At 41.3% G+C, this 23,949-nt stretch overlaps 1 protein-coding gene across 27 annotated transcripts in view; it reads left to right on the top strand.

Annotated features, from left to right (window-relative positions):
- The window catches only part of LOC309621758 (cyclin-Y-like protein 1), a 52,521-nt gene that overhangs the window by 5,456 nt on the left and 23,116 nt on the right, over positions 1–23,949 (top strand). For 16 of the 27 annotated variants that reach the window (XM_082409090.1, XM_082409107.1, XM_082409089.1 and 13 more), the window contains exons 5-6: positions 19,585–19,659; positions 21,545–21,579. In XM_082409090.1, coding sequence (XP_082265216.1) covers positions 19,585–19,659; positions 21,545–21,579 — 110 coding nt within the window. Of the gene's footprint in view, positions 1–575; positions 3,208–3,519; positions 4,865–9,696; positions 10,490–19,584; positions 19,660–20,995; positions 23,751–23,949 lie in introns of those variants that run through there. The other 11 variants (XR_014240255.1, XM_082409095.1, XM_082409097.1 and 8 more) reach the window with 11 other exon arrangements.

The raw sequence follows: 23,949 nt of genomic DNA, 5'->3' as shown, positions 1-23,949 counted from the left end.
AGCCTTCTGAGTTGTCAGTGTCAGGCCCACGTTCCTGATAGAATCGCTCTGACACTCACATTGTCAGAAAAAGGGCACAGTATACATGAGAGATGAACTAAATGACGCTCTAGAATCAGAGGAGCCACACTTCAGGACTTGGCTCTGCCTCTGACTTGCTGAGTGACCCAGAACCAGTCACTTGCCCTCTCTGGGCCTTGAATGGTTTGCTTTGAAGCACAGGGTAGGATGAGGTCCCTCTCAGGGCTTTCCCAGAGCCAGGTCAGATTCTGTTAGGAGGGACCGAGGCGCTGCTCAGGCTCCAGGGCAGCCGGCAGGCGCAGGCGCAGGCGCAGGCACGGCTCCTTGCCGGTTAAGTCCACTGGCCGTGCTCGACCTTTTGGCCCCATAGCACCCAAGGCGGGTGAGTACCATTTCTCCATTTTCGCTCCTCCCGTGATGCCCCAGGGCCTGGTTGTTAAAGTCCACCCAGGACACACCCTCGCAGAGCAGTGTCACGTGTAAGGGTGGGGCTAGCCTGGGGCCAGGGCAGCAAAAGACACAGGCTTTTTGTTTTATTTTCGGGGGGGGGGGGGGGGGGCCCATAGAATAGACACAGCATTAAATTTACCAAGGTAACCATTTGTCAGCGTGCAGTTCAGTAGTGTTGACTGTCTTCGCATTACCATGCAGCCAACCTCCAGAACTCTCTTCATCTGCCCGAAGTGAAACTCTGTACACATTAAACATTAACTACCCATATCCTCCTGCCCCCAGCTCCTGGCAACCACAGTTCCTTCTGGCTCTATAAATTTGACTAATCTAATCTAAATTCCACGGAGGTGGTATCATACCGTGTTTGTCTTCTTGTGACTAGTTTATTGTACTTAGCATAAGGTTCCCAAGGTTCACCTGTCTGTCAGAACTTGCTGTGTAAGGCTGAATGATATTCTATTGTGTGTGTATACCACATGGTGATCATCCATTCATCCGTTGATGGACACTTGGGTTGCTTCCGCCTCTTGGCAATTGTGATCAATGCTGCTGTGAACACGGGGGTGCAAATATCTCTTCAAGACCCCGCTTTCCATTTCTTTGGATATATATCCAGAAATGGGATTGCTGGATCATATGGTTTTCTATTTTTAATTTTCTCAGGAACTGCCGTACATTTTCCATAGAGGTGATGGTGACTAGGGTGGCAGTGGTGGAGCCAGAGACAGATTGGAGTCATGCAGCCACAAGCCAAGGATTGTTGGCAACCCCTAGACAATGGTGCTAGAAAGAGGCAAGGAAGGATCCTCCCCTAGAGCTTTCAGAGAGAGCCTGGCCCTGCCTACACCTTGATTTTGGACTTCTGACCTCCAGAACTGTGAGGGACCATGAGAGAATCAACACAGTTTGTGGTAGTTGGTTACAGCAGCCTCAGGAAACTAATATGGGCAGACCTCATTTTATCGTACTTTGCAGATACTGCGTTTTTTACAAGTTGAAGGTTTGTAGCAACCTAGCATTGGCAGATATTGGTTCACATTTTTAGCAATAAAGTATTTTTAAATTAAGGTATACTCCTTGTCTTTTTAAACAAAAGGCTATTGCACATTTAGTAGACTACAGTATAGTATAAACATAACTTTTATATGCAGTGGAAACCAAAAACTTCACGTGATATTCGCTTTCTTGCGGTGGTCTGGAACCGACCCCTCAGTATCTCTGAGGTGTCCCTGGACAGAGATTGAAAATCCCATTGTGGTTGAAGGCTGCATTAGAGTCAGAGTCTATACAAGGAGGAGGTGGGAGTCTCTAGGGGGGTGCTGGACACTGGTAATAGAAAGGGGGCAGTTTCTGTTAGTGACAGGGTCTAGGGCAGCACCGTCCAATACACCTTTCTGCGGTGGTAAGCATGCTCTCTGCGTGATCCAGTATGGTAGCCACTAGCCACATGTGACTATCGAGTCCCTGAAATGTGGGCCGTGGGACTGAGGAACTGAGTTTTAAATTTTATTTCATTTTAATTAACTAAGATTTAAATAGCACACATGGCTAGTGGTTCCTATAGTGGCCAGCATGGGCCTAGTGTATGACCTTGGGTGTGTGTGGCATAGAGTTCAAGATCTTTGGAAGTGAGGCATGAGAACTTCAAGGCCAGTTTGTTGGAAATATCATCTGTGCAGAAACGGAAACCCTCAAGACAGGTCAGGGGTACTGATGGAGAGAGAGGTGATGGTGAGCCATGAGCTGCAAACTTCAAGAAATGACTGCAGGTCTGAGCCTGATTTCGTACCTTCTCTCCCTTGCCTGGGACCAAGGCTCCTCTTCGTGGGGAGCTGGCTGAGCTCACTCCTGCAACTCCTGAAATCTCCGGAACTCCTGGTCCCAGCTGCCCCAGCACCCCAGTCCCTGCCCCTGTCATATGTCCCTGCCAGCCCCAAGAGCTCTCAGCAATTCAACATGGTCCAGGCATGCTCTGCCCCGTGGTGCCAGGGGCTTCAGCCACAAGGCAGGATACACACAAGGAGCAGGGTGACTTCTCTATTTTTTTTTTTTAATTTTTGTATTTTATTTTATTTATTTTTTTATACAGCAGGTTCTTCTTAGTTATCCATTTTATACATATTAGTGTATACATGTCACTCCCAGTCTCCCAATTCATCCCACCAGAACACCCCACCACCACTCTTCCCCCCTTGTTCTCTACACTTGTATCTCTATTTCTGCCCTGCAAACTGGTTTTTCGAGGTTCCACATATATGCGTTAATATACGATATTTGTTTTTCTCTTTCTGACTTAACTTCACTCTGTATGACAGACTCTGTATGACGTAGATCCATCCACGTCACTACAAATGACCCAATTTCGTTCCTGTTTATGGTTGAGTAATATTCTATTGTATATATGTACCACATCTTCTTTATCCATTTGTCTGCTGATGGGTATTTAGGTTGCTTCCATATCCTGCCTATTGTAAATAGTGCTGCAGTGAACATTGGGGTGCATGTGTCTTTTTGAATTATGGTTTTCTGTGGGTATATGCCCAGTAGTGGGACTGCTGGGTCATGTGGTAATTCTATTTTTAGTTTTTTTAGGAACCTCCATACTGTTCTCCATAGCGGCTGTATCAATTTACATTCCCACCAACAGTGCAAGAGAGTTCTCTCTCCTCCACACCCTCTCCAGCATTTGTTGTTTGTAGATTTTCTGATGATGCCCATTCTGACCGGCGTAAGGTGATACCTCAATGTAGTTTTTTTTTTTTTTTTTAAAGAAATTTATTTATTTGTTTTTGGCTGTGTTGGGTCTTCATTTCTGTGCGAGGGCTTTCTCCAGTTGCAGCAAGTGGGGGCCACTCTTCATCGCGGTGCACGGGCCTCTCACTATCGCGGCCTTTCTTGTTGCGGAGCACAGGCTCCAGACGCGCAGGCTCAGTAATTGTGGCTCACGGGCCCGGCTGTTCCGCGGCATGTGGGATCTTCCCAGACCAGGGCTCGAACCCGTGTCCCCTGCATTAGCAGGCAGACTCTCAACCACTGCGCCACCAGGGAAGCCCTCAATGTAGTTTTGATTGCATGTCTCTAATAATTAGTGATGTTGAGCAGCTTTTCATGTGCTTCTTGGCCATCTGTATGTCTTCTTTGGAGAAATGTCTATTTAGGTCTTCTGCCCATTTTTTGATTGGGTTGTTTGTTTTTTTTTAATATTGAGCTGCATGAGCTGTTTATATATTTTGGAGATTAATCATTTGTCCGTTGATTCATTTGCAAATATTATCTCCCATTCTGAGGGTTGTCTTTTCGTCTTGTTTGTAGTTTCCTTTGCTGTGCAAAACTTTTAAGTTTCATTAGGTCCTATTTGTTTATTTTTGTTTTTATTTCCATTACTCTAGGAGGTGGACCAAAAAAGATCTTGCTGTGATTTATGTCAAAGAGTGTTCTTCCTATGTCTCCTCTAAGAGTTTTATAGTGTCCAGTCTTACATTTAGGTTTCTAATCCATTTTGAGTTTATTTTTGTGTATGGTGTTAGGGAGTGTTCTAATTTCATTCTTTTACAAGTAGCTGTCCAGTTTTCCCAGCACCACTTATTGAAGAGACTGTCTTTTCTCCATTTTATATCCTTGCCTCCTTTGTCATAGATTAGTTGACCATAGGTGTGTGGGTTTATCTCTGGGCTTTCTATCCTGTTCCATTGATCTATATTTCTGGTTTTGTGCCAGTACCATATTGTCTTGATTACTGTAGCTTTGTAGTATAGTCTGAAGTAAGGGAGTCTGATTCCTCCAGCTCTGTTTTTTTCCCTCAAGACTGCTTTGGCTATTTGGGGTCTTTTGTGTCTCCTACAAGTTTTCAGGTTTTTTGTTCTAGTTCTGTAAATAATGCCACTGGTATTTTGATAGGGATTGCACGGAATCTGTAGATTGCTTTGGGTAGTATAGTCATTTTCACAATATTGATTCTTCCAATCCAAGAACATGGTATGTCTCTCCATCTGTTTGTGTCATCTTTGATTTCTTTCATCAGTGTCTTATAGGTTTGTGAGTACAGGTCTTTTGTCTCCCTAGGTAGGTTTATTCCTAGGTATTTTACTCTTTTTGTTGCAATGGTGAATGGGATTGTTTCCTTAATTTCTCTTTCTGATCTTTCATTGTTAGTGTATAGGAATGCAAGAGATTTCTGTGCATTAATTTTGTATCCTGCAACTTTACCAAATTCATTGATTAGCTCTAGTAGTTTTCTGGTGGCATCTTTAGGATTCTCTATGTATAGTGTCATGTCATCTAAAAACAATAAGTTTTATTTCTTCTTTTCCAATTTGGATTCCTTTTATTCTTCTTCTCTGACTGCTGTGGCTAGGACTTCCAAAATTGTGTTGAATAATAGTGGTGAGAGTGGACATCCTTGTTTGGTTCCTGGTCTTAGAGGAAATGCTTTCAGTTTTTCACCATTGAGAATGATGTTTTGCTTTGGGTTTGTCATATATGGCCTTTATTATGTTGAGGTAGGTTCCCTCTATGCCCACTTTCTGGAGAGTTTTTATCATAAATGGGTGTTGAATTTTGTCAAAAGCTTTTTCTGCATCTATTGAGATGATTATATGGTTTTTCTTCTTCAGTTTCTTAATATGGTGTATCACATTGATTGATTTGCGTATATTGAAGAATCCTTGCATCCCTGGGATAGATCCCACTTGATCATGGTGTATGATCGTTTTCATGTGTTGTTGGATTCTGTTTGCTAGTATTTTGTTGAGGATTTTTGCATCTATATTCATCAGTGATATTGGTCTGTAATTTTCTTTTTTTGAGGTATCTCTGTCTGGTTTTGGTATCAGGGTGATGGTGGCCTCAAAGAACGAGTTTGGGAGTGTTCCTTCCTCTGCAATTTTTTGGAAGAGTTTGAGAAGGATGGGTATTAGCTCTTCTCTAAATGTTTGATAGAATTCACCTGTGAAGCCATCTGGTCCTGGACTTTTGTTTGTTGGAAGATTTTTAATCACCATTTCAATTTCATTACTTGTGATTGGTCTGTTCATATTCTCTATTTCTTCCTGGTTCACTCTTGGAAGGTTATACCTAAGAATTTGTCCATTTCCTCCAGGTTGTCCGTTTTATTGGCATAGAGTTGCTTGTAGTGGTCTCTCATGATACTTTGTACTTCTGCGGTGTCCGTTGTAACTTCTCCTTTACATCTCTAATTTCATTGATTTGAGTCCTCTCCCTCTTCTTCTTGATGAGTCTGGCTAAAGGTTTATCAATTTTGTTTATCTTCTCAAAGAACCAGCTTTTAGTTTTATTGATCTTTGCTATTATTTTCTTTGTGTCTATTTCATTTCTTTCTGCTCTGATCTTTATGATTTCTTTCCTTCTACTAACTTTGGGTTTGTTTGTTCTTCTTTCTCTAGTTCCTTTAGGTGTAAGGTTAGCTTGGTTATTTGAGATTTTTCTTGTTTCTTGAGGTAGGCTTGTATTGCTATTAATTTCCCTCTTAGAACTGCTTTTGCTGCATCCCATAGGTTTTGGATCATCGTGTTTTCATTGTCATTTGTCTCTAGGTATTTTTTAATTTCCTCTTTGATTTCTTCACTGATCTCTTGGTGAAGAGATTTAGTAACGTATTGTTTAGCCTCCATGTGTTTGTGTTTTTTACGTTTTCTTTCCCTGTAATTGATTTCTAATCTTACAGCGCTGTGGTCGGAAAAGATGCTTGATATGATTTCAGTTTTCTTAAATTTACCAAGGCTTGATTTGTGACCCAAGATGGGATCTATCCTGGAGAATGTTCCATGTGCACTTGAGAAGAAAGTGTAATCTGCTGTTTGTGGATGGAATGTCCTATAAATATCAATTAAATCTCTCTGGTCTATTGTGTCATTTAAAGCTTGTGTTTCCTTATTAATTTTCTGTCTGGATGATCTGTCCATGGGTGTAAGTGAGGTGTTAAAGTCTCCCACTATTATTGTGTCACTGTCGATTTCCTCTTTTATAGCTATTAGCAGTTGCCTTATGTATTGAGGTGCTTGTATGTTGGGTGCACGTGTATTTATAATTGTTATATCTTTTTCTTGGATTGATCCCTTGATCATTATGTAGTGTCCTTCCTTGTCTCTTGTAACACTCTTTATTTTAAAGTCTATTTTATCTGATATGAGTATAGCTACTCCAGCTTTCTTTTGATTTCCATTTGCATGGAATATCTTTTTCCATCCCCTCACTTTCAGTCTGTATGTGTCCCTAGGTCTAAAGTGGGTCTCTTGTAGACAGCATATATATGGGTCTTGTTTTTGTATCCATTCAGCCAGTCTATGTCTTTTGGTTGGGGCATTTAATCCATTCACGTTTAAGGTAATTATCGATATGGATGTTCCTATGACCATTTTCTTAATTGTTTTGGGTTTGTTTTTGTAGGTCCTTTTCTTCTCTTGTGTTTCCCACTTAGAGAAGTTCCTTTAGCATTTGTTGTAGAGCTGGTTTGGCGGTGCTGAATTCTCTTAGCTTTTGCTTGTCTCTAAAGCTTTTGCTTTCTCCATCCAATCTAAATGAGATCCTTGCCGGGTAGAGTAATCTTGGTTGTAGGTTCTTCCCTTTCATCACTTTAAGTATATCATGCCACTCCCTTCTGGCTTGCAGAGTTTCTGCTGAGAAATCAGCTGTTAACCTTATGGGAGTTCCCTTGTATGTTATTTGTCGTTTTTCCCATGCTGCTTTCAATAATTTTTCTTTGTCTTTAATTTTTGCCAGTTTGATTACTATGTGTCTCGGCGTGTTTCTCCTTGGGTTTATCCTGTATGGGACTCTCTGCGCTTCCTGGACTTGGGTGGCTATTTCCTTTCCCATGTTAGGGAAGTTTTCGACTATAATCTCTTCAAATATTTTCTCTGGTCCTTTCTCTCTCTCTTCTCCTTCTGGGACCCCTATAATGCGAATGTTGTTGCATTTAATGTTGTCCCAGAGGTCTCTTAGGCTGTCTTCATTTCTTTTCATTCTTTTTTCTTTAGTCTGTTCCACAGCAGTGAATTCCACCATTCTGTCTTCCAGGTCACTTATCCGTTCTTCTGCCTCAGTTATTCTGCTATTGATTCCTTCTAGTGTAGTTTTCATTTCAGTTATTGTATTGGTCATCTCTGTTTGTTTGTTCTTTAATCCTTCTAGGTCTTGGTTAATCATTTCTTGCACCTTCTCAATCTTTGCCTCCATTCTTATTCCGAGGTCCTGGATCATCTTCACTATCATTATTCTGAATTCTTTCTCTGGAAGGTTGCCTATCTCCATTTCATTTAGTTGTTTTTCTGGGGGTTTTTCTTGTTCCTTCATCTGGTACATAGCCCTCTGCCTTTTCATCTTGTCTATCTTTCTCTAACTGTGTTTCTTGGTCCACAGGCTGCAGGATTGTCGTTTTTCTTGCTTCTGCTGTCTGCCCTCTGGTGGTTGAGGCTATCTAAGAGGCTTGATGGGAGGCTCTGGTGGTGGGTAGAGCTCTCATTTACCAGTTTTAATTTACATAGGATGCCTCATTTACTAAAACCATAGATTCCAAGTTGCTCCATGAAAAATGTGATATTCTTAGCTGTCAACATTAGGGAATTTCCCCAATCACATTTTTAAATTGATTTAATGTGTTATTTTTGAAAACATAAGTTGGGATATCACAAAATGGACTTAGCCTGCAGAGGCTTACTTTCAACCAGAGAGCTCCATTTCCATGTTCCGCTTAACAGAACCCAAAATGATCTTCCTTCCCAAACCTCTTCCTTTTCCTGCACTATCTAAGAAAAAGTAACCACAGTCTACATAGTTCCCTAAGCCAGAACCCTAGCAGCCATTTTTGCTTCTCTTTTCCCCTTCCCGCTCCATATCTAGTCACTGAGCACTTCTAGTCTACCTCCCAAATGACCTCAGATCCTTTCCCTCCACTCCAATCTCTGCCACTGCCTTTAGTTTGAACCCTCACTCCTCTCTTAGATGAATATAAAGTCTCTTAATGGGTTTTGTTGCTTCCATCAGTCCTACTTATTCTCAAGCGTGACCTCACTACAAACCACCTGATAGTGACTCCTTAACTTCACAACATTCAATGGCTCTCATGTTTCTGGGAAGAAAACCAAGCTCTTTACCCCAGCATCTACTTGGGGTTAATAGATCTAGGTTTGAATTTCAGGTTTAAGTACTTTGCAGCAGTGTGACCTCAGACTATTGGGCTTTCTAAGCCTTTGTTTTCTCACCGTGCCTGAGGTCACTGAGGGCAGGACTATTTTTCACACACGGGTGCCTGGCATGTAGGAGGGACTAATCAATGTTGAATGAAGGGAAAGTATTTTAAAATCCACATCAAAACATTGTTCCTCCTTAAAAAAAGAAAATCCTGATACACTATGCCACTTCCAACCAAATTTGACTTCTACCTTTATTTTCTGATGATCACAATAAGGTGCCTTTGGGGATCCACACAATCAGGGATCAAATCCTGGCCACACCCCTGAGCAATCATGTGACCTTGGGAACGTTACTTAGCTTCTGTAAAATCTGTAAAATGAAGGTTTCTGAGGATTTTGTTCCCGAGGGTTAAATGAGTACCTCACTTGGAACGGGGGCGGGCGCATAGTGTTTGCCAAATGTTAACTATCGTTATCATCTTCATCAAATCAAGACCGTGGTACCTCACTTTGTGACTCTCAAGTTTGTATGAGAAAATCGTACTTTATGCGTTGTTGTTGGCTAAAGTAGGGAAACCTGGAAACTCCTGCCATGGAAGAGAGAAACAGGCGAGAAAAGCGAGTTGCTGAATCCCAGCGCCTCCGAGGTGGGAGGGAGGAGTTCGGTACCTAATTTACTGATGAGGAAGTGGAGGGGTGACGTGTCCTCGAGTCTCATTCAAGACACAGCCACAGCTCTTTATTGAGAGTAGGACCAGGGCCCCGGGGGTTGCTATGGTTAAACTGTAGGCGGAAACTAACACTCTTTGGAAGGCAAGACAGGAGGAGCATTCAGTTATAAAAAACGGTCAAAAATTGGGGTGAAACTAAGTTCGTTGAGCAATACATCAAATGAGTCAACTGTTGGCCCGGTGAAACCGAGTTGCTAACTGAACTGGCATTTTACGAATAGGGGCTTTCTACAGAGCCCACTGACTCAGGACGGCTTCAATTAACAAACTCCCGCGGTGCTTCCCGCAGGACCCGAAAGCTCGGAGCGCGAGAGGTGAATGGAAACCAGAGTCCGGGGCGCGCCGCTCGGGGGGCGGGGCAGCCGCGGGCGGGGGCGGGGCATTGTGAGTTCCATGCCTGCGCTCTGAGGAGGGCGCGTGGAGGGAACTCTGGTCGTGATTGGTCCGTCGTAACCAGGTGACCAAAGGACACATTCCGGTAGGCAAGGGCCGGCCGGGCTAGCTACTTTCAGTCAGGAGGCGGTGGCGGAAGGAGGAGGAGGTCCGGCTGCGCTCTCTCCCTGCAGTGGCTGCGCGTCTCAGCGCTTGTCTGGTTCCCACCCCTTTTTTTTTTTTTTTTTTTTTTTTCCCACCCCTTTTAAATAAGCCGGTCTGGTCACCGTCCTCACAGACTAGTTGGCTCCAGGGAGGCGGCGGCGGCGGGGGTGCGGCCGCCCCTGCCCGGGGCCCGGCGGCTGGGCGGACAGGAGAGCGGCGGGCGAAGTCGCGTCTGCATGTGCGGCACAGCCCCGGCATAGCCCGGGGCTGCCAGTGCCCGCCGCGCCGTTGTTGGGGGAGGGGGCGGCTTCTGAGCTCGGCGGAGTCGGGGGACGAGCGGAGGCGGCGGCGGCGAGGAGTGAAGGCGCCCCATGGGGAACTCGCTGTCTTGTTGCCTGTCCCGCAATGCCTGCCCCAAGTTGGGCCGGCGCAGGGGGTCAGCGGAGCCGGACTGCGAGTCTGAGGTCTACAAGGCGGCGGCCGGGAACGCGGTGGCAGTAGCTCCGGCGGCGGCTACCGTGGAACCCGCCGAGTTGGATTTCGCAGGTGGCGAAGGCCACCACCTGCAGCACATCAGCGACCGGGAGATGCCCGAAGGTAAGAAGCGGCGGGCGCGCCTCGCCCCTCGCGGGGTAGGCGCCGTCCGCTCTCGGGCTTACCTCTGGCCTCCGCCGCCCCCAGGGTCCCCCGGGAGGGAGACGCCGCCTAGGGCTCCTTCTTGCCCGGAGTTGGCTCTCCCAGGGCTGGGCACCGGGGACGAAGGCTGGCTCTGCTTGGCGTCCCCACCCCTTATTCTTTACCAGTCGCGTCCGGCCAGTCTCCTTCCCTCTTCCCTACCCGAATGCCCAATTCTTTCCCCCGTTCCCATTTCCCAGCCCGGCCTGAGACCCTCCAATCCGCGGCCCTTCCTGTTCGTGGTTCTATTTAACATCTCGTGGGACTTAGCAGAGACTTTCTGGTGTATTCTCTCTTTTCTTAATGAAAACTTAAATACTCTAACTTCGGCGTATCCATCCCGTCTCCCTATCCAGATGGTACCTAAGCAAAGGAACTAGGTAAGGGCCTGATGATAGACTTCTGTTCGTTAAGGTAGTTGATACTTGAGACAATTAAGACAAACATTAGAGGATTTGTCATTTAAATTCAAAATAGAGATGGACAGAGTCAGTGTGGTGTTCTTAACTAAAATTCTTTGGATTTTAATGTTTTCAGTCGCCCTGATAGAAGCTACTTTATCCCTTCTAACTATAATTTGAACACGATAGGAAAGAAAATGGTGGGAGAGGGGCTTAAAATAACTGTGAACGGTGTGAAACGTTACTGCCACGGCTGCAGAGAATAGTTGTTGGGTTTTTTTTCTTTACCAAAGGAGACCCCATGGAGTTCTGATTACTTTTACATTCCCACTTTGACACAAGTATGTCTTCAGCTGCACGGCCTTAACCGACTTCTTTTGCACGTTGCCTGTTCTAAGGGAGGGGTGAGGTGGTTCCTGAGACTGCTGGACAGAAGTTTCAAAGGAGAAAAAACAAATTCAGATTGTAATTTGTAATATAAAGGTTTGGGAGTTAACATACCACATCCATCCTGCAGAAAAATGTCTCCATGGCTCCCTCCTCCGCCCCCCCCCCCAGTAGAATACTATTTAACTTTAAGAATGTTCAGGTAAAAGTTCTGAAGACTAAGTGGCTGGGGGTGGGTGTTGTCGGGGAGGAGAGGAGAGAGAGAAGAGAGGAAATGTTTGATTTTTGCCTCTAGAATTTTGGAAAGGGATGGCTCTAGGTTAAAAAAAAAAAATTTCTGGGTAGCATAGTGGCACTTTAATAAAGACTGTTCTTTGAAGTATAAAACATTGTATCATAAAGATGTTAAAGCTCCACTGGCCCATTTGTTTCATTGAAATGCCAGAGATTATTTCATTATTTCATAGACGAAATGTCTTACAGCTCTTCTATTTAAATTTTAGTTGGGTTTATTTAATTTCTTTAAAAGTTAGAATAATTAAGCCTGTGGATTCACCCTTATGATGGACGTGGCTTTGTAAGTGGAAAGTACTCCCTTTTCAGAATAGTTAGATATTGTGAAAGAATGAACAAATTATGTGAATTAATTGTAGCTTTAAACACAAAGCATGTAAGTACTTGTGAAAACTGCTCTGCTTGTTGCTGTAAGGTAAGCCTCTAAATGATTTTTAAAAACAGTTAGTAGTTGGCTAGTGTAGGATGAGAGACGAAAATTGGACCTTTATAGAATTCTTTTAAGATTTACAATGCATTTTCTTGTGTATTTCACTTGGCCCTTCCATCTACAAATAAGGCCCGTATATGTTCTCCCTCTGTTGCCGATGAAGAAGCCAAGACTTAGAGATCTGAAATGACTGTGTAACACAGCTACTGAACAAAAGAGACAGACTTGGGAGGTGGTAGATATGCCAAATTCAGTTCTTGGGATGCTTAAGAAACTGTTTAGAGTGCACCTTATATTTGATAATTTATCCATAAGTTAGGCCTATCTCAGCATACTCCAGTTTTGATTATTGCCGTTCCAGTTGATTGTACACAACTCAGAAGCAACATTTACCTCTCCATTCTCTGTCTGTACATACATTGCAATGGATATGAATAAAAGTAGAAGTCATGAAATAGCCTAAATTTATCAGTCAGGTAAACACGTTGATATAATTTAAAGAGTTTGTTCTGGTGAAATCCAATTGAAGCCGAGAATGCCCTGCACAGAGGGACACTGGGGGCAGCTGGTAAGCGGGCAGGTGAGGTACTAAGCATGTAGCACACGACTATGTATGCTAAGGAAGGAGTGCTCAATCAGGAACTGGAAAAATAGAGTTCATGAGTACAGGACTTACCTTTTTATGTTTAACAGGATTGTTAAAATTTCATTTCAATTTGTCTTTTTTGGGGGGGCATTCAATAAAGTGATAAGAGAAACCTCAATTTCAGCATTTGCCTATTAATGAAGTTTCCATAGAAACAAGGTCAGAACACCAAATATAAAGCACAGGCACATTGGAAGTTTGCTCTTTATGTCTTTATTTCAGACAATTTTGTATCAGTTTCCCTGGAAACTGAGAAATACCTACTCAGATATAAAACATTTGGGCTTTTCTACAGTGAAGAATTATTTGGTTACTTAGAGAAAATCGTACATAAATGATGCTCTGTCTTGTTCTTCAGAAACATTGGAGAAGAACATGATTTCTTCAAGCCATCTCAAAAAAGTAACTCCTAAGAACGTAGTATAGATTTCAGATAGACTCAAAAGAATTTTTTACTACTTTGTCTTTAACAGTATATCTAATATAACTGATGGTAGTGTCATAATAGAAAATAAGATGCTACGGTCCTATTATCTGATTTTATTTTTATTCATCAACTTTTCATACAGCCTTTATGTTCTGACCTTAGGAGCTTTGCTAATTTTCTGGTGAAAGGTGCTCTCTCAAGTGACCCCTACCTCCCATCCCCCTGAAGAGTGGGTAGGGAAGGAATTGGCAATATGATGTGGAAAAACCTCTGAGCAACAGATCTTTCCTTTTTTTGGTGACAGTATTAATAAACATTTGATGTAAAAGATTTAGAAAACACAGAAAAGTCCTGCACTCACACTCAGAATATCCAGAATTTTTATGAATATTTTGGTGTTGATTCTTCCTGAACCTTTTGTATGCATATAAACATAACATTGTGTTTATTTTACAAAGATGGGACTGTTCTTTATGTGCCACTTTGTCACTTTTTGTTGTAAAGAAAAGTAACGGCATGCAGCTCCGGGAACCGTGCTGGCACCTAGAGAGTGCTCCAGGGTGACGTATTCCATGCAACTGCGCATGGCTCTACAGCCTGCCTTTTACCAGCTGTTTACTGTGCCATCGAATGGTTGGAGCATAATTCATTTACCCAGCCTTTATGGTTGAGCATCTTTTATAATCCCATTATAATGCTTTATTCAGGGGACACAGGTAAAAACTGATGCATTGTATTGATACTTCCCTATAGCATTCTGATTGTACACTCTGTCTTACGACTTCATTAAATTCATAGGGTGAGTCATTTTGTAGTAAAGGTATTTTAACATTAAATGTTCTTTTCCCAAATTAAAGTTACCATTGATTTTTCACTGAACATTAGATTTCCTCTTTTAGGTTTTCGTGGTTCTTGGTAACCTGTCTTGTGTCTTTGATTCTGAGTAACTAAACTACTACTCTAAGAGATCTGAAATTAACTCTGGTCTTAGGTGACAGACACATCAAAAGACAGCATTAGAAGAAATCTTAGATGATGTGGGAAAATTGGGAGAAACTTAACTGGTTTTGGGTACACTGAAACATGATTATTAGGCACCATTCCAGAGGCAGGACAAACAGTGGTTAGACAAGACAAAACCCGTAGCCTAACTCAGGTCCTTACTTTCTAGAGGTGCCTGGGGGCTGACGACACAAGAATAACATCAGGTAGTGAGAACACTAAGAAAGAAAATGAAGGTAATGGGCTGGGGAGGAGGACAGTTTTACAAGGGGTGGTTAAAGACAGCTTCTCTCCTTTAGCGACCCATGAGCAGTCCTAAGAGAGCCATGTGAGGCTGTGGGAGAAGAGGCTTCTGTGCAGTTCCTAAGAAGGGAATGTGCTTGATGCGTGCCAAGGACAGAAAGATGGGTGGCTGCAGCTGAGTGAATGAATGGCAGGAGGAATATGGGGGATTAAGACCTTGTATGCCTAGTGGGCCTTGACACAAAAATATGAATTTTAGTCTAATTGTAATGGGAAACCATTGAAGGATTATATGCAGGGGAATGATGTTAATTCTTAGAAAAAGGGAAGGGGGGTAGAGAGGGTGGAGGGAGATCAGACCAGCTACTGTGTGAGAATAGACTGTAAGGGTGGAAGGAAGCAGAGAGGGAGACCAGTTAGGAGGCTGGTGCGGTAGCTCAGGTGAGAGCCAACAGTGGCTTGAACAAAAAAGCGATATTAATAAGGGTCTAAAATAGGCTGTAGTATATAGATTGCTCTTGCATTTCATTTGATTCTCACCATGTTCTGAGTTAGGTAGTGTAGGAATTCTTCTCTTAGGTATAAATTGAGCTGTCCAAGGTTTTAAAAATGAGTATTGATAGAGAGTAGGACTGTAAATTCCAAATGCATGGCATATAGGAACAGAATTTATTGTTGACATTATGTGAGCTTCTTTGGAATACTACCTTTTTTCTCACCCTTTTTTGTTGTTGTTGGTTTAGTGTATTAAAGTAATAAAACTTAAGAGTTAAAACAGTAACACTGCGTAATGTGAAATGAAATGAAGGCAACTTGCAACCCACAAAGGTTCTTAAAAGTCCAAGAAACTGAGTAAAGTACTCTTTAGAAATATATAAAGCCAGGTGTACTTACCTATGTGTCACCTCTCAGTCATGATCACTGTAACACTGATTGAGGATTAAAATAAGGCAAAACTGAGAACCAGGGTAGAGGCAGGTACAGAAGCAGTTGGAAACCAGAGCTGGGAAGTTGGGAAGCCAGGATGGTCAGAAGCTAGGGAAGCAGGGTCAAGGCGTGGGTGAGCCGTAGCCTGGCAGGTGCAGGAGCCTGCTGTGTCCCCGCTGGTGAGGCAGCCCAGCTCGGGGCCGGCTGGCGGGAACTCCCTGACTGCGGTGGCAAGTGTGGACTCAGAGAGATGAAGCCATCAGTTTCCGTGGTAATTGTAAGGACTGTAATGTTTGTCTTATGAGCCATAAAACTAATACACTGTGCAGTATAGGGGTGCTAGGGCAGTTCAGTAAATGCAGTGGTTACCGTTAAGTGAACTGGTGCTCAGCAGTTGGCCCAGAAACTGCTGACATCTCCTGTTTATTTGGAATATATTGAAATCAATATGTTGATATTAATCGCTTTCTGAAATATGCTGCTTCTGTCAGATGCTTTCTTGGTCACTTCCCTCTCCCTCTAATATTTTAACAAGGAAAAATCATTTATCGACAGTTTGATAGCATAGTTTTAACACTTTTAGCCTTCAGTAATGCATTTCATTTGTTCTAAGTTGCCTATGTTTTCACACTTTTAACAACTGCAGTCGAGATGGATCTTAACAACTGGTAGAATCTTAGATTGGAGGAAAAACAGTATTCAGTGTCGGTGGTGTTTTACAGGTTTCCTCTGAGGAATGTTTACATTAAGACCGAGTTGAATTTTTTTTTAATCATACTTTTTCTACATCGACCTATCGTGCTGTCAAATAAGTTGCAATTTAAATTGATAATACAAAAATGATGGGTCTTAAAATACAGTTTTAATCATAACCCCTAATCATGAGCTCAAGAATATTTCTCCTGGGTAAAACATTCTTAGAGGTTTCTAAAGAAATAACTTTCGGAAGAATCCATGTAATTTCCTGAATGCACAGTAATTTCCTGAAGTCTCTAAATTACTGTGTGTGCATGTGGTGGGGAGAGGGATGAGAGGGATGGTGGGTGGTAAAGCTTTGCTTAATAGTTGGCAGTCTTACCTTTGTGATAGTGAAGAGTGTGGTAGGTTTTATCATAGTCTCCTTAGGCTCTTGGGAAGATAGTTAATGGGAAGTGCAGAAATATTGTGTGTATGTATGAGTTTACTGTCTAATGGCTCACATGTCCATTCTATAAGATAGTGATGTGGTATTTTTCATTAGCAAAAAGTGCAAGTTATATAGAAAATTGTTAGTTATATAGACTATAAACAAAAGATTAATATTTTCTGAAAACCTCATGCAAACTGACAGCAGTAGGGCCCTGGTGTTTACAGTACATTCAAATGATAGGCCAACTCACCAAAGTGGAAATAACACTGATAACTGTGGGAAAATGGTCAAACTGTGTAATCAAAAGAAATACAAATTAGATCTACAGTGAGGTTCCTCATTCATATCAGTAGGAATTTTTTTTTTTTTTTCAAGTATCCAAAGCAAGGGTAGGAACTCAAAATGTCATGATTGGTAGCATTATACCCTAATGTGCCCCCCACCTTCTTTAGGAAGCAATTTAGCATTGTACATGGAGCCGTGAAAGTGATCTAACCTTTTGGCTTAGTCATTCCACTTCCGAAGATCTTTGCTAAGGAGATAAGACCATTATTTTAAAAACCTATGTACATGAAGATTTTCCTCATAATATTTTAAGAATAGAACTTTGTAAGCACCAATCCCCAGCAATAGGGGATTGGCTAAGTCCAGGATAGGAATAACACTTGATGGGCCAGTGTGTATTCATTAGACAATAAATATGCAACAGTGGGGTGGAGAGCGCTTGTTAGTAACAAGAAGACATAAATTGTACACTAATTAGAGCTTTTTTTAACGTATAAGAAAAGCAACTAAAAGTAACGGTTGTGAATCATTGTGTGTTAATGATTGTGAATGGTTGTGTGTAATTTTTAAACAGAGCATCGTTTTGTCTCATGCAGATTTTTGTTCATGATATTTGTTAAAGGAATGAGCAAGTGACTTTTACCTTTCCCCACCTTTAGTGTGATCATCAGTACTGCCGATTAACCAGGTCTCCTTCAGTTGCAAGTTAAAAGAACATCACAGCGTTAAGCACTACTTGACCCAGGAGTTAAATGATCTCCTCAGTTCTGCTCTCCTCTGTTGATGTCTCCTGAAAAGCCTTTCCCCTCATGATAGCAAGGGGAGTGTCCAGCAGCTCAAGACTAGCTAAGGATCCTAGAGTACAGTTCTGCCTTTCTCTTTTCTTGGGAAGTCCCAGGACAGCTGTGATTGATTGGCCGGTCCTGGGTCCTGTGCCTACCTTTGAACCCCCTAGGATAGAGTAGGGAGAGTGCCAGCTTTTTTCTGGTCACTTGGGCTAAGTTTACTTTTTTTTTTTTGCATGTTGTCATTTCTTTTATCCCGGCCTTCTTGATTTTTGTATTTAGATCTGTAGTAGCACATCTTGGTTTGGCGGGTGTGTGTGTGTGTGTGTGTGTGTGTTAAAGCTTGCTTCTCTTTGATTCTGGCACTTAATTTTCCTGGACTTCCATTGAAAATTGTTAAGTTTTACCATGCCATAGACACTGATAAATAATACAGCTACTTTGCAAACATTTCTGCTTATTTTTTAGATTCAAATGTAGTCTATTTACTTTCTTTTTGGTATAGGTAAGTAGTCATGAATTCTTTCGGAAGCTATAGGTTAGAGGCAGCTGTGAAAGTCTCTGCCTGCCATTTTGTGTACAGCTGAAATAATTTATTTTCCCATTGTCTTAATTTTTCAAATATGTAGGAGAAAAAAACTGTAAAATAATTATATGGGTCTTTTACATAAAAATGTTGAATAGAATATTTTCTCCAAAAGCAGCTTGATAAACTTCAAATTCAGTGAAGGAATTTTCATGAAGAACAAAGCAGTTGGTTTAGCTATGTAAATTACTAGTGCTGGCAATGACATTAAAATGGATGGCTCAGATTCCTGTTAAAACGGGAAGTCCCAAATTACTGTTTGTGCAAAATTCTTTCTGGGTGGGAAAAGGGGATTCTAGGTAGATACATTTGTGAAATGCTGGGTTAGACAGAATTCACTACTAGACTAATTAGTTTTTAATATATCAATGTGTGTATTCTTTGGATTCTCTAAGGGGCAGGGATATATTTGTATTTCACTTTGACCATCAAAGCCATCTTTCAAAAACAGATCAGTTATTATGTGGTTTGGGAAATAATTGCCTTAACCATTACTCTTTATCTGAATCTTGGTCCAGTTTCTTAAACGATTGGTTAAATGGTTTGAGATGGACTTTGCTGAGGAAGTGTCATAGGGCTTTTATGTTTGGTTGGTTGTTTTAAACAACAACGCTTACTATCCTGTGTGGTAGCTTGTGCTTGTTTTGTATTTCTGCCTAAATAGAAGACGCTATCCCACCTTGGTGCAAGGTGGGCTACAGGCAGACCCACCTTTTCGTGTAGGTATGGCCAAAATTTTTTTCTAGTAGCCCTATGATCTGCTCCAGAAAGTACTCTTATTGAAGCCCCCAATTAATCATGCAGCGTGGAATGAAGAAGAAGTGAGTTTAGCTTTGGAAATAGAGGGCAAAGTTAAAAATCACTATCATGGAAGTGTTCCTCTAGATTAGAACATTGAACTTTTATGTAGTCCTCTTAAATCTGCCATGATGAATAGCCCCCAGATAAACCACAGCCAATTAAATGAGTTCATTTGTTGAATGGAGTTAGAATTAGCCATTTGATTGTCTGAAGAACATTTGCCAAAAGCAACTCACTTCGTTTTGGCATATTTGATATATTGAGCTGGTATCTGACAGTAGTTGGCCACAGCATAACTTGCTTCTTGAGACTGTTCCTGGAATGTGCTAGTAATATCAGCTTTAAAAGAGGGTGACTGAATTTTTAATTGATAAATAGGAGGGGAGTCACATATATGATTCATCTAAAAATGGCATAGATTATTTAGGTGCAAGTTAAAGAAGTCTAAGACATAGCCATGGTTTTATTCCACATGTATGGAGAGTTTCTACCATTTTGCTGTTTCCCAATAGAATTTTTATATTGTGCCTTTACTAAAATTGCCTTTTTGTCATTACTAAAAGCTCTTCTCAAGACTATTAAAAGTGGTTTCAATCAGTGTGTAGCTATCTTTAAAATCATGTATTTTTCTACTCAACTAAATCACCACACCTTTTTCTCTTCTTCCTATACAGACTTAGCGCTGGAACCAAACCCTTCTGACCACCCAAGAGCAAGCACAATCTTTCTGAGCAAATCTCAAACAGATGGTAAGACAATGCTTTTTTTTCCCTGAGAAAAAGAGTGAAAACTGTTTTTGTTTTGTGTATTATAGGAGGTATTTAGAAAAACTCTTACAGTGGTTTAAATGTTTCACTTTTTTATGTATTCACTTGTCTTATTTTAATATGTTGATGATACAGTTTCCTTTAGTTGTCAGTGTTTTAGGGAGGAGAACACTTAGACTATCTGTTTATACATTTTGCCACCTCTTTATCAACATAGTCAACTGGCCACATGATTTAGATGTGGTCTATTTCTCCATGCTACTTTGTCCTTTTCCCCTTGCTCCGAAGAGCACATATGTTAAAGACAAATGATAGGGTTTAGGTCACAGTTAGGTTTTCATTTGATCAAATCAGAAAAATCAGTTGTTATATATGGGAATTGAGCCTTGTGATTTTGGCCCTGTTTTACACAGTGTTCAACCAGACGAGCCTATCTCACATCCAGATTTATGCTACTCAGAACTTTTAAGCTATTCAAAACTTTCTCATCCTAATGTAGTGCTGTGCCAGGGTAATAAGAGCAACATGCCATATGGGGTTTTCCAGAAGATTATCCTCAGCATGTGAAACTCATATAAATCTCCTGTGTCCTCCTTGTTTTAAGATGAGACTCAGAACCGTGGAATTTTTTGCACTCCTGCTTGCCTGCCTGTCTTCCTTAATGTTATGTTAAATCCTAGTTTATTTGCTAAAAAGCCAAACGTGACCAAGTTTTTCAGTTGATTACGAGAGCAGGAATACAAGAAGTGAACATTCCATAATATTTAAAGTGATGCAGCACAATAAAAAACGGAGGTTTGGTTTTTTGTTGTTGTTGTTTTGCTTTTTGTTTTTTTCCGTTAGATCACTGGTTTTTATAGAAGGATATAACTCAGGAACAGCCAGATGGAAGAGATGCATAGGGCCAGGCATGGGGACAGGGCACAGAGCTTTGATGCCCTCTGCAAGGGTACTACGTGTTCACCAACCTGGAAGCTCCTGGGGTTTCTAACTTGCATTTTTCTAGTGTGTGTACTTGAGCCACTCATTTCTGGTTAGGATTGCTCTATTTCTCAGTTTCTTCCAGAGCCATGAGCTGCTCACATGTAGAGGGGCGCTGGAGACAGTAAAAGAAAAGCTGTCCCATGCCTGTCTCTCTCTTCAGCCTTAAGGAATCCGCGCCTGTGATGCCTGTCTGGAGTTAAAGGAGGCAATGTGAGCAAGAGTGTGGCCTAAGACCCTCTTCAGGCTTTTATTCTTCTGGCCTTTGTTGGAGCAAAACAGTTTTGTGTGCTGTAGATATGTTCATTTAGGTCAGCACACTCATTTTACAATTTACGTTTAACGTAGGTTACTTTCCAGTTGTGTATTTTTTCAGTAAGGTATTTGAGTAGGTTACCATTAAGTGGTTCAGGATGCTTCCAGAGATACTGGTGCGTTCGGAGATGAGTGCCTGGCCAGAAACTGGTTCTTAGAGTTGTCATCTGTAGATTGTGGTAATTAAAGTAAGCTGTGTGTAAATGAAGAATTAGAAAATACTCCTGGCTAGTAGTTCAGCTATGCAGCAGGTAAATTTTTTTATTAGCTAAGTTTCTCACCTGGCCTAACTTGCTTTGTCCTTTTCTTTTGTAAATGGGGAGTCTTTCATTTGTACCTAATACAGAATATCTATTAGGTCAAAAAAGTGAAACTAAGTTTTTAGATTTTATTTATAGGACTCATCTTGCTGGGTGATTTAAATGATATATTTTGTTGGAAATTATTTTAAAAAATAGAATGGAATTTTATCTCATTGTGTTATTGGTAATCCATCAAATAATTAGTGACTACTTTTATTTTTCTATGGCATTTGTATCAGAATTCATCAGTTAATTTTTTTTATTCTTAGTGCGGGAAAAGAGGAAGAGCAACCATTTAAACCATGTAAGTAAACAGTTGAAAAGTTAAGAAATTAATAGTTTGAATTAAAAATATGTCTGCCATGATTCCTAAAAATATGATGGATCCAATACTGTTAGCATGGACCTCTTTTTTGTAGATTTTCTAAATCTCTATTTTCCTAATTATCAAATGTATTCAGGAAAGTCTTTGACTTAGTAGTGCCCATTTTTGAAGGGTTCTGACATTTAAGTTAAATTTCACTAATATGGTTGTAGTATACAGATCTGCCTTAAATTCTTTTGCCTTATTTTTTTGATCTTATTTTTTAACCAAAGTAATAAAAGTATGACAGGTAAGTTAATTTTTAGCACTGTCCATTGACTTCTTGTCATAGCAGGTGAAAGCTTAGCTTCTTCTGTCCACCATGACGTTATTTCCCTCCCTGTGTTCCCTCAACATGTATCAGTTTTTATTAAATCAGAATCAATGTTTACATTACTACGACTCTGCAAATATTGTGCATTGCTGAGCCATATAGTTCTCTGACTGTGCCTCCTCCTTGTACACCCTTCATTCTTTTTCTTAAATATTAATGAAATTGGAGCACTTCTGCACTTCTCTAGGATAACCCAATCCCCCTTTTCCTAGCCAACGTGATCTCACACAGCCAAATGCAGTAAGTAGCTCCCTGCCCGGTCTCCCTGCTTTCACATTCTTCATTTTTTCTGTGGAATTAATTTCCTGACTCTATTCACTTGCCTGTTTTCTAACAGCTATTTTTTTCCCCAAATGTTTTAACATTTGTCACATGCCTATCAAAAATATTTTCCGTCTACTAAGCCACATCTGTTCCATTTTTTTTCTTGGAGACACTTTTCCCCAATCTTTTGTCTTCCTACTCCCATATAGACTAGTGTTCCCCTAGGCCTGCTCTATGCCTCTTTTCCTGGGATATCTGTGTGAAGTTGAAGTCATCTGGGATCTCACATAACTCTGCTCTCTTATGTTGGATCCCCTATGTCCTAGATTCTGTTTCCCTCTTGTCTTGTTATACTTCCTTGTTTTACTGGAGCACATTTTCCTGGGAAAAGGGCACATGGGCAGAAAGTTTATAGAGATCTAGCCTCTCTGAAACTCCTTCTATTTGATAAAGTATAGAATTCTCAGTTGAAACTAATTTTTGCAGTTCTAAAGACATTTCCCTCTCATCTTCTCATTTACACTGTTGCTCTTAAACCTGTTGACATTGTATGGTACATTGTACATTACCGATTTTAGTCATTTTCCCCCATCCCTTCCTTCTCGGGAACCTTTTAGTACCTTCCCTCTCCCTGGGATTTTGAAATTTCATAATTTGGTTTGGTATAGACCTTTTTTGTGTGTTTCTTTGATATTCTGTTTTTTTCTTCCAGGTTCCTATTATTCAGATGTTGGAAGTCTTAGACTTAGCAGATCGCTAACTTTTTTCCCCTCCTGCTTTGCATTTTGTCTTTTTGTCCTGCTTCCTGGAGATTTCCTTGACTGTGCTCTAATCCTTCTATTGAATATATTGTTTTGTCTACCTTATTTTCAATTTATAGAGTTCTCTTATATCCTGTCATTCTTTTTTTCACTGATGCAATTTCAAGTTTTCATTTGCTCCTGAGTTTTTATCACTCCCATCAATTCCTTCTTCCTGTTTTGTTTTGTTTTTTTCTAAAGCATCCTTATATTTTATTTTATTTATTTATTTGTTGGCTGCATTGGGTCTTGGTTTCTGCACGTGGGCTTTCTCTGGTTGCGGTGAGCTGGGCCTACTCTTTGTTGGGTGCGTGGGCTTCTCATTGCAGTGGCTTCTCTTGTTGCGGAGCACAGGCTCTAGGGCGTGTGGGCTTCAGTAGTTGTGGCTCATGGGCTCTAGAGCGCAGGCTCAGTAGTTGTGGCGCATGGGCTCAGTTGCTCTGTGGTATGTGGGATCTTTCTGGGCCAGGGCTCGAACCCGTGTCCCCTGCATTGGCAGGCGGATTCTTAACCACTGCGCCACCAGGGAAGTCCCATTCCTTCTTCCTGTTTTGATCTCTTATGTGTTGGGGGCTTCCCTCAAACGTGTGATGGTCCTTGGCTGTCTGTTAAGATCTAATTGGAAGCATCACTTGGACAACTCGTTAACCGATGGGCCTCACTGCAAGGATTTGGGGACCACGCCTCTGAACTCTGAGCCTGCCTTGGGTTCGGTAAGACAAACTGGTTTTCTTGTTCCTGTCCTAGTCACTCTCTGTAGGTACCAAGGTTGTGCTTCCTCTGTTCTGCCATGTCAGTTACCACTCCTTTATCTAGTCTTTTCACCTTTCAAACATTAAAAATCATCTGCTGTTTATCCTGTCTTATGTATAGCTTTTTTAAAAAATGCCTTTAATTCGAATGAGATGATAT

The sequence above is a fragment of the Balaenoptera borealis genome (genome assembly GCF_965194805.1).
Source record: "Balaenoptera borealis genome assembly, contig: HAP1_SCAFFOLD_960, whole genome shotgun sequence".
In the NCBI taxonomy this organism is placed as follows: domain Eukaryota; kingdom Metazoa; phylum Chordata; class Mammalia; order Artiodactyla; family Balaenopteridae; genus Balaenoptera; species Balaenoptera borealis.
Note: the sequence above shows the minus strand (reverse complement) of the source record. Positions and strands in the feature narration are given on the sequence as shown.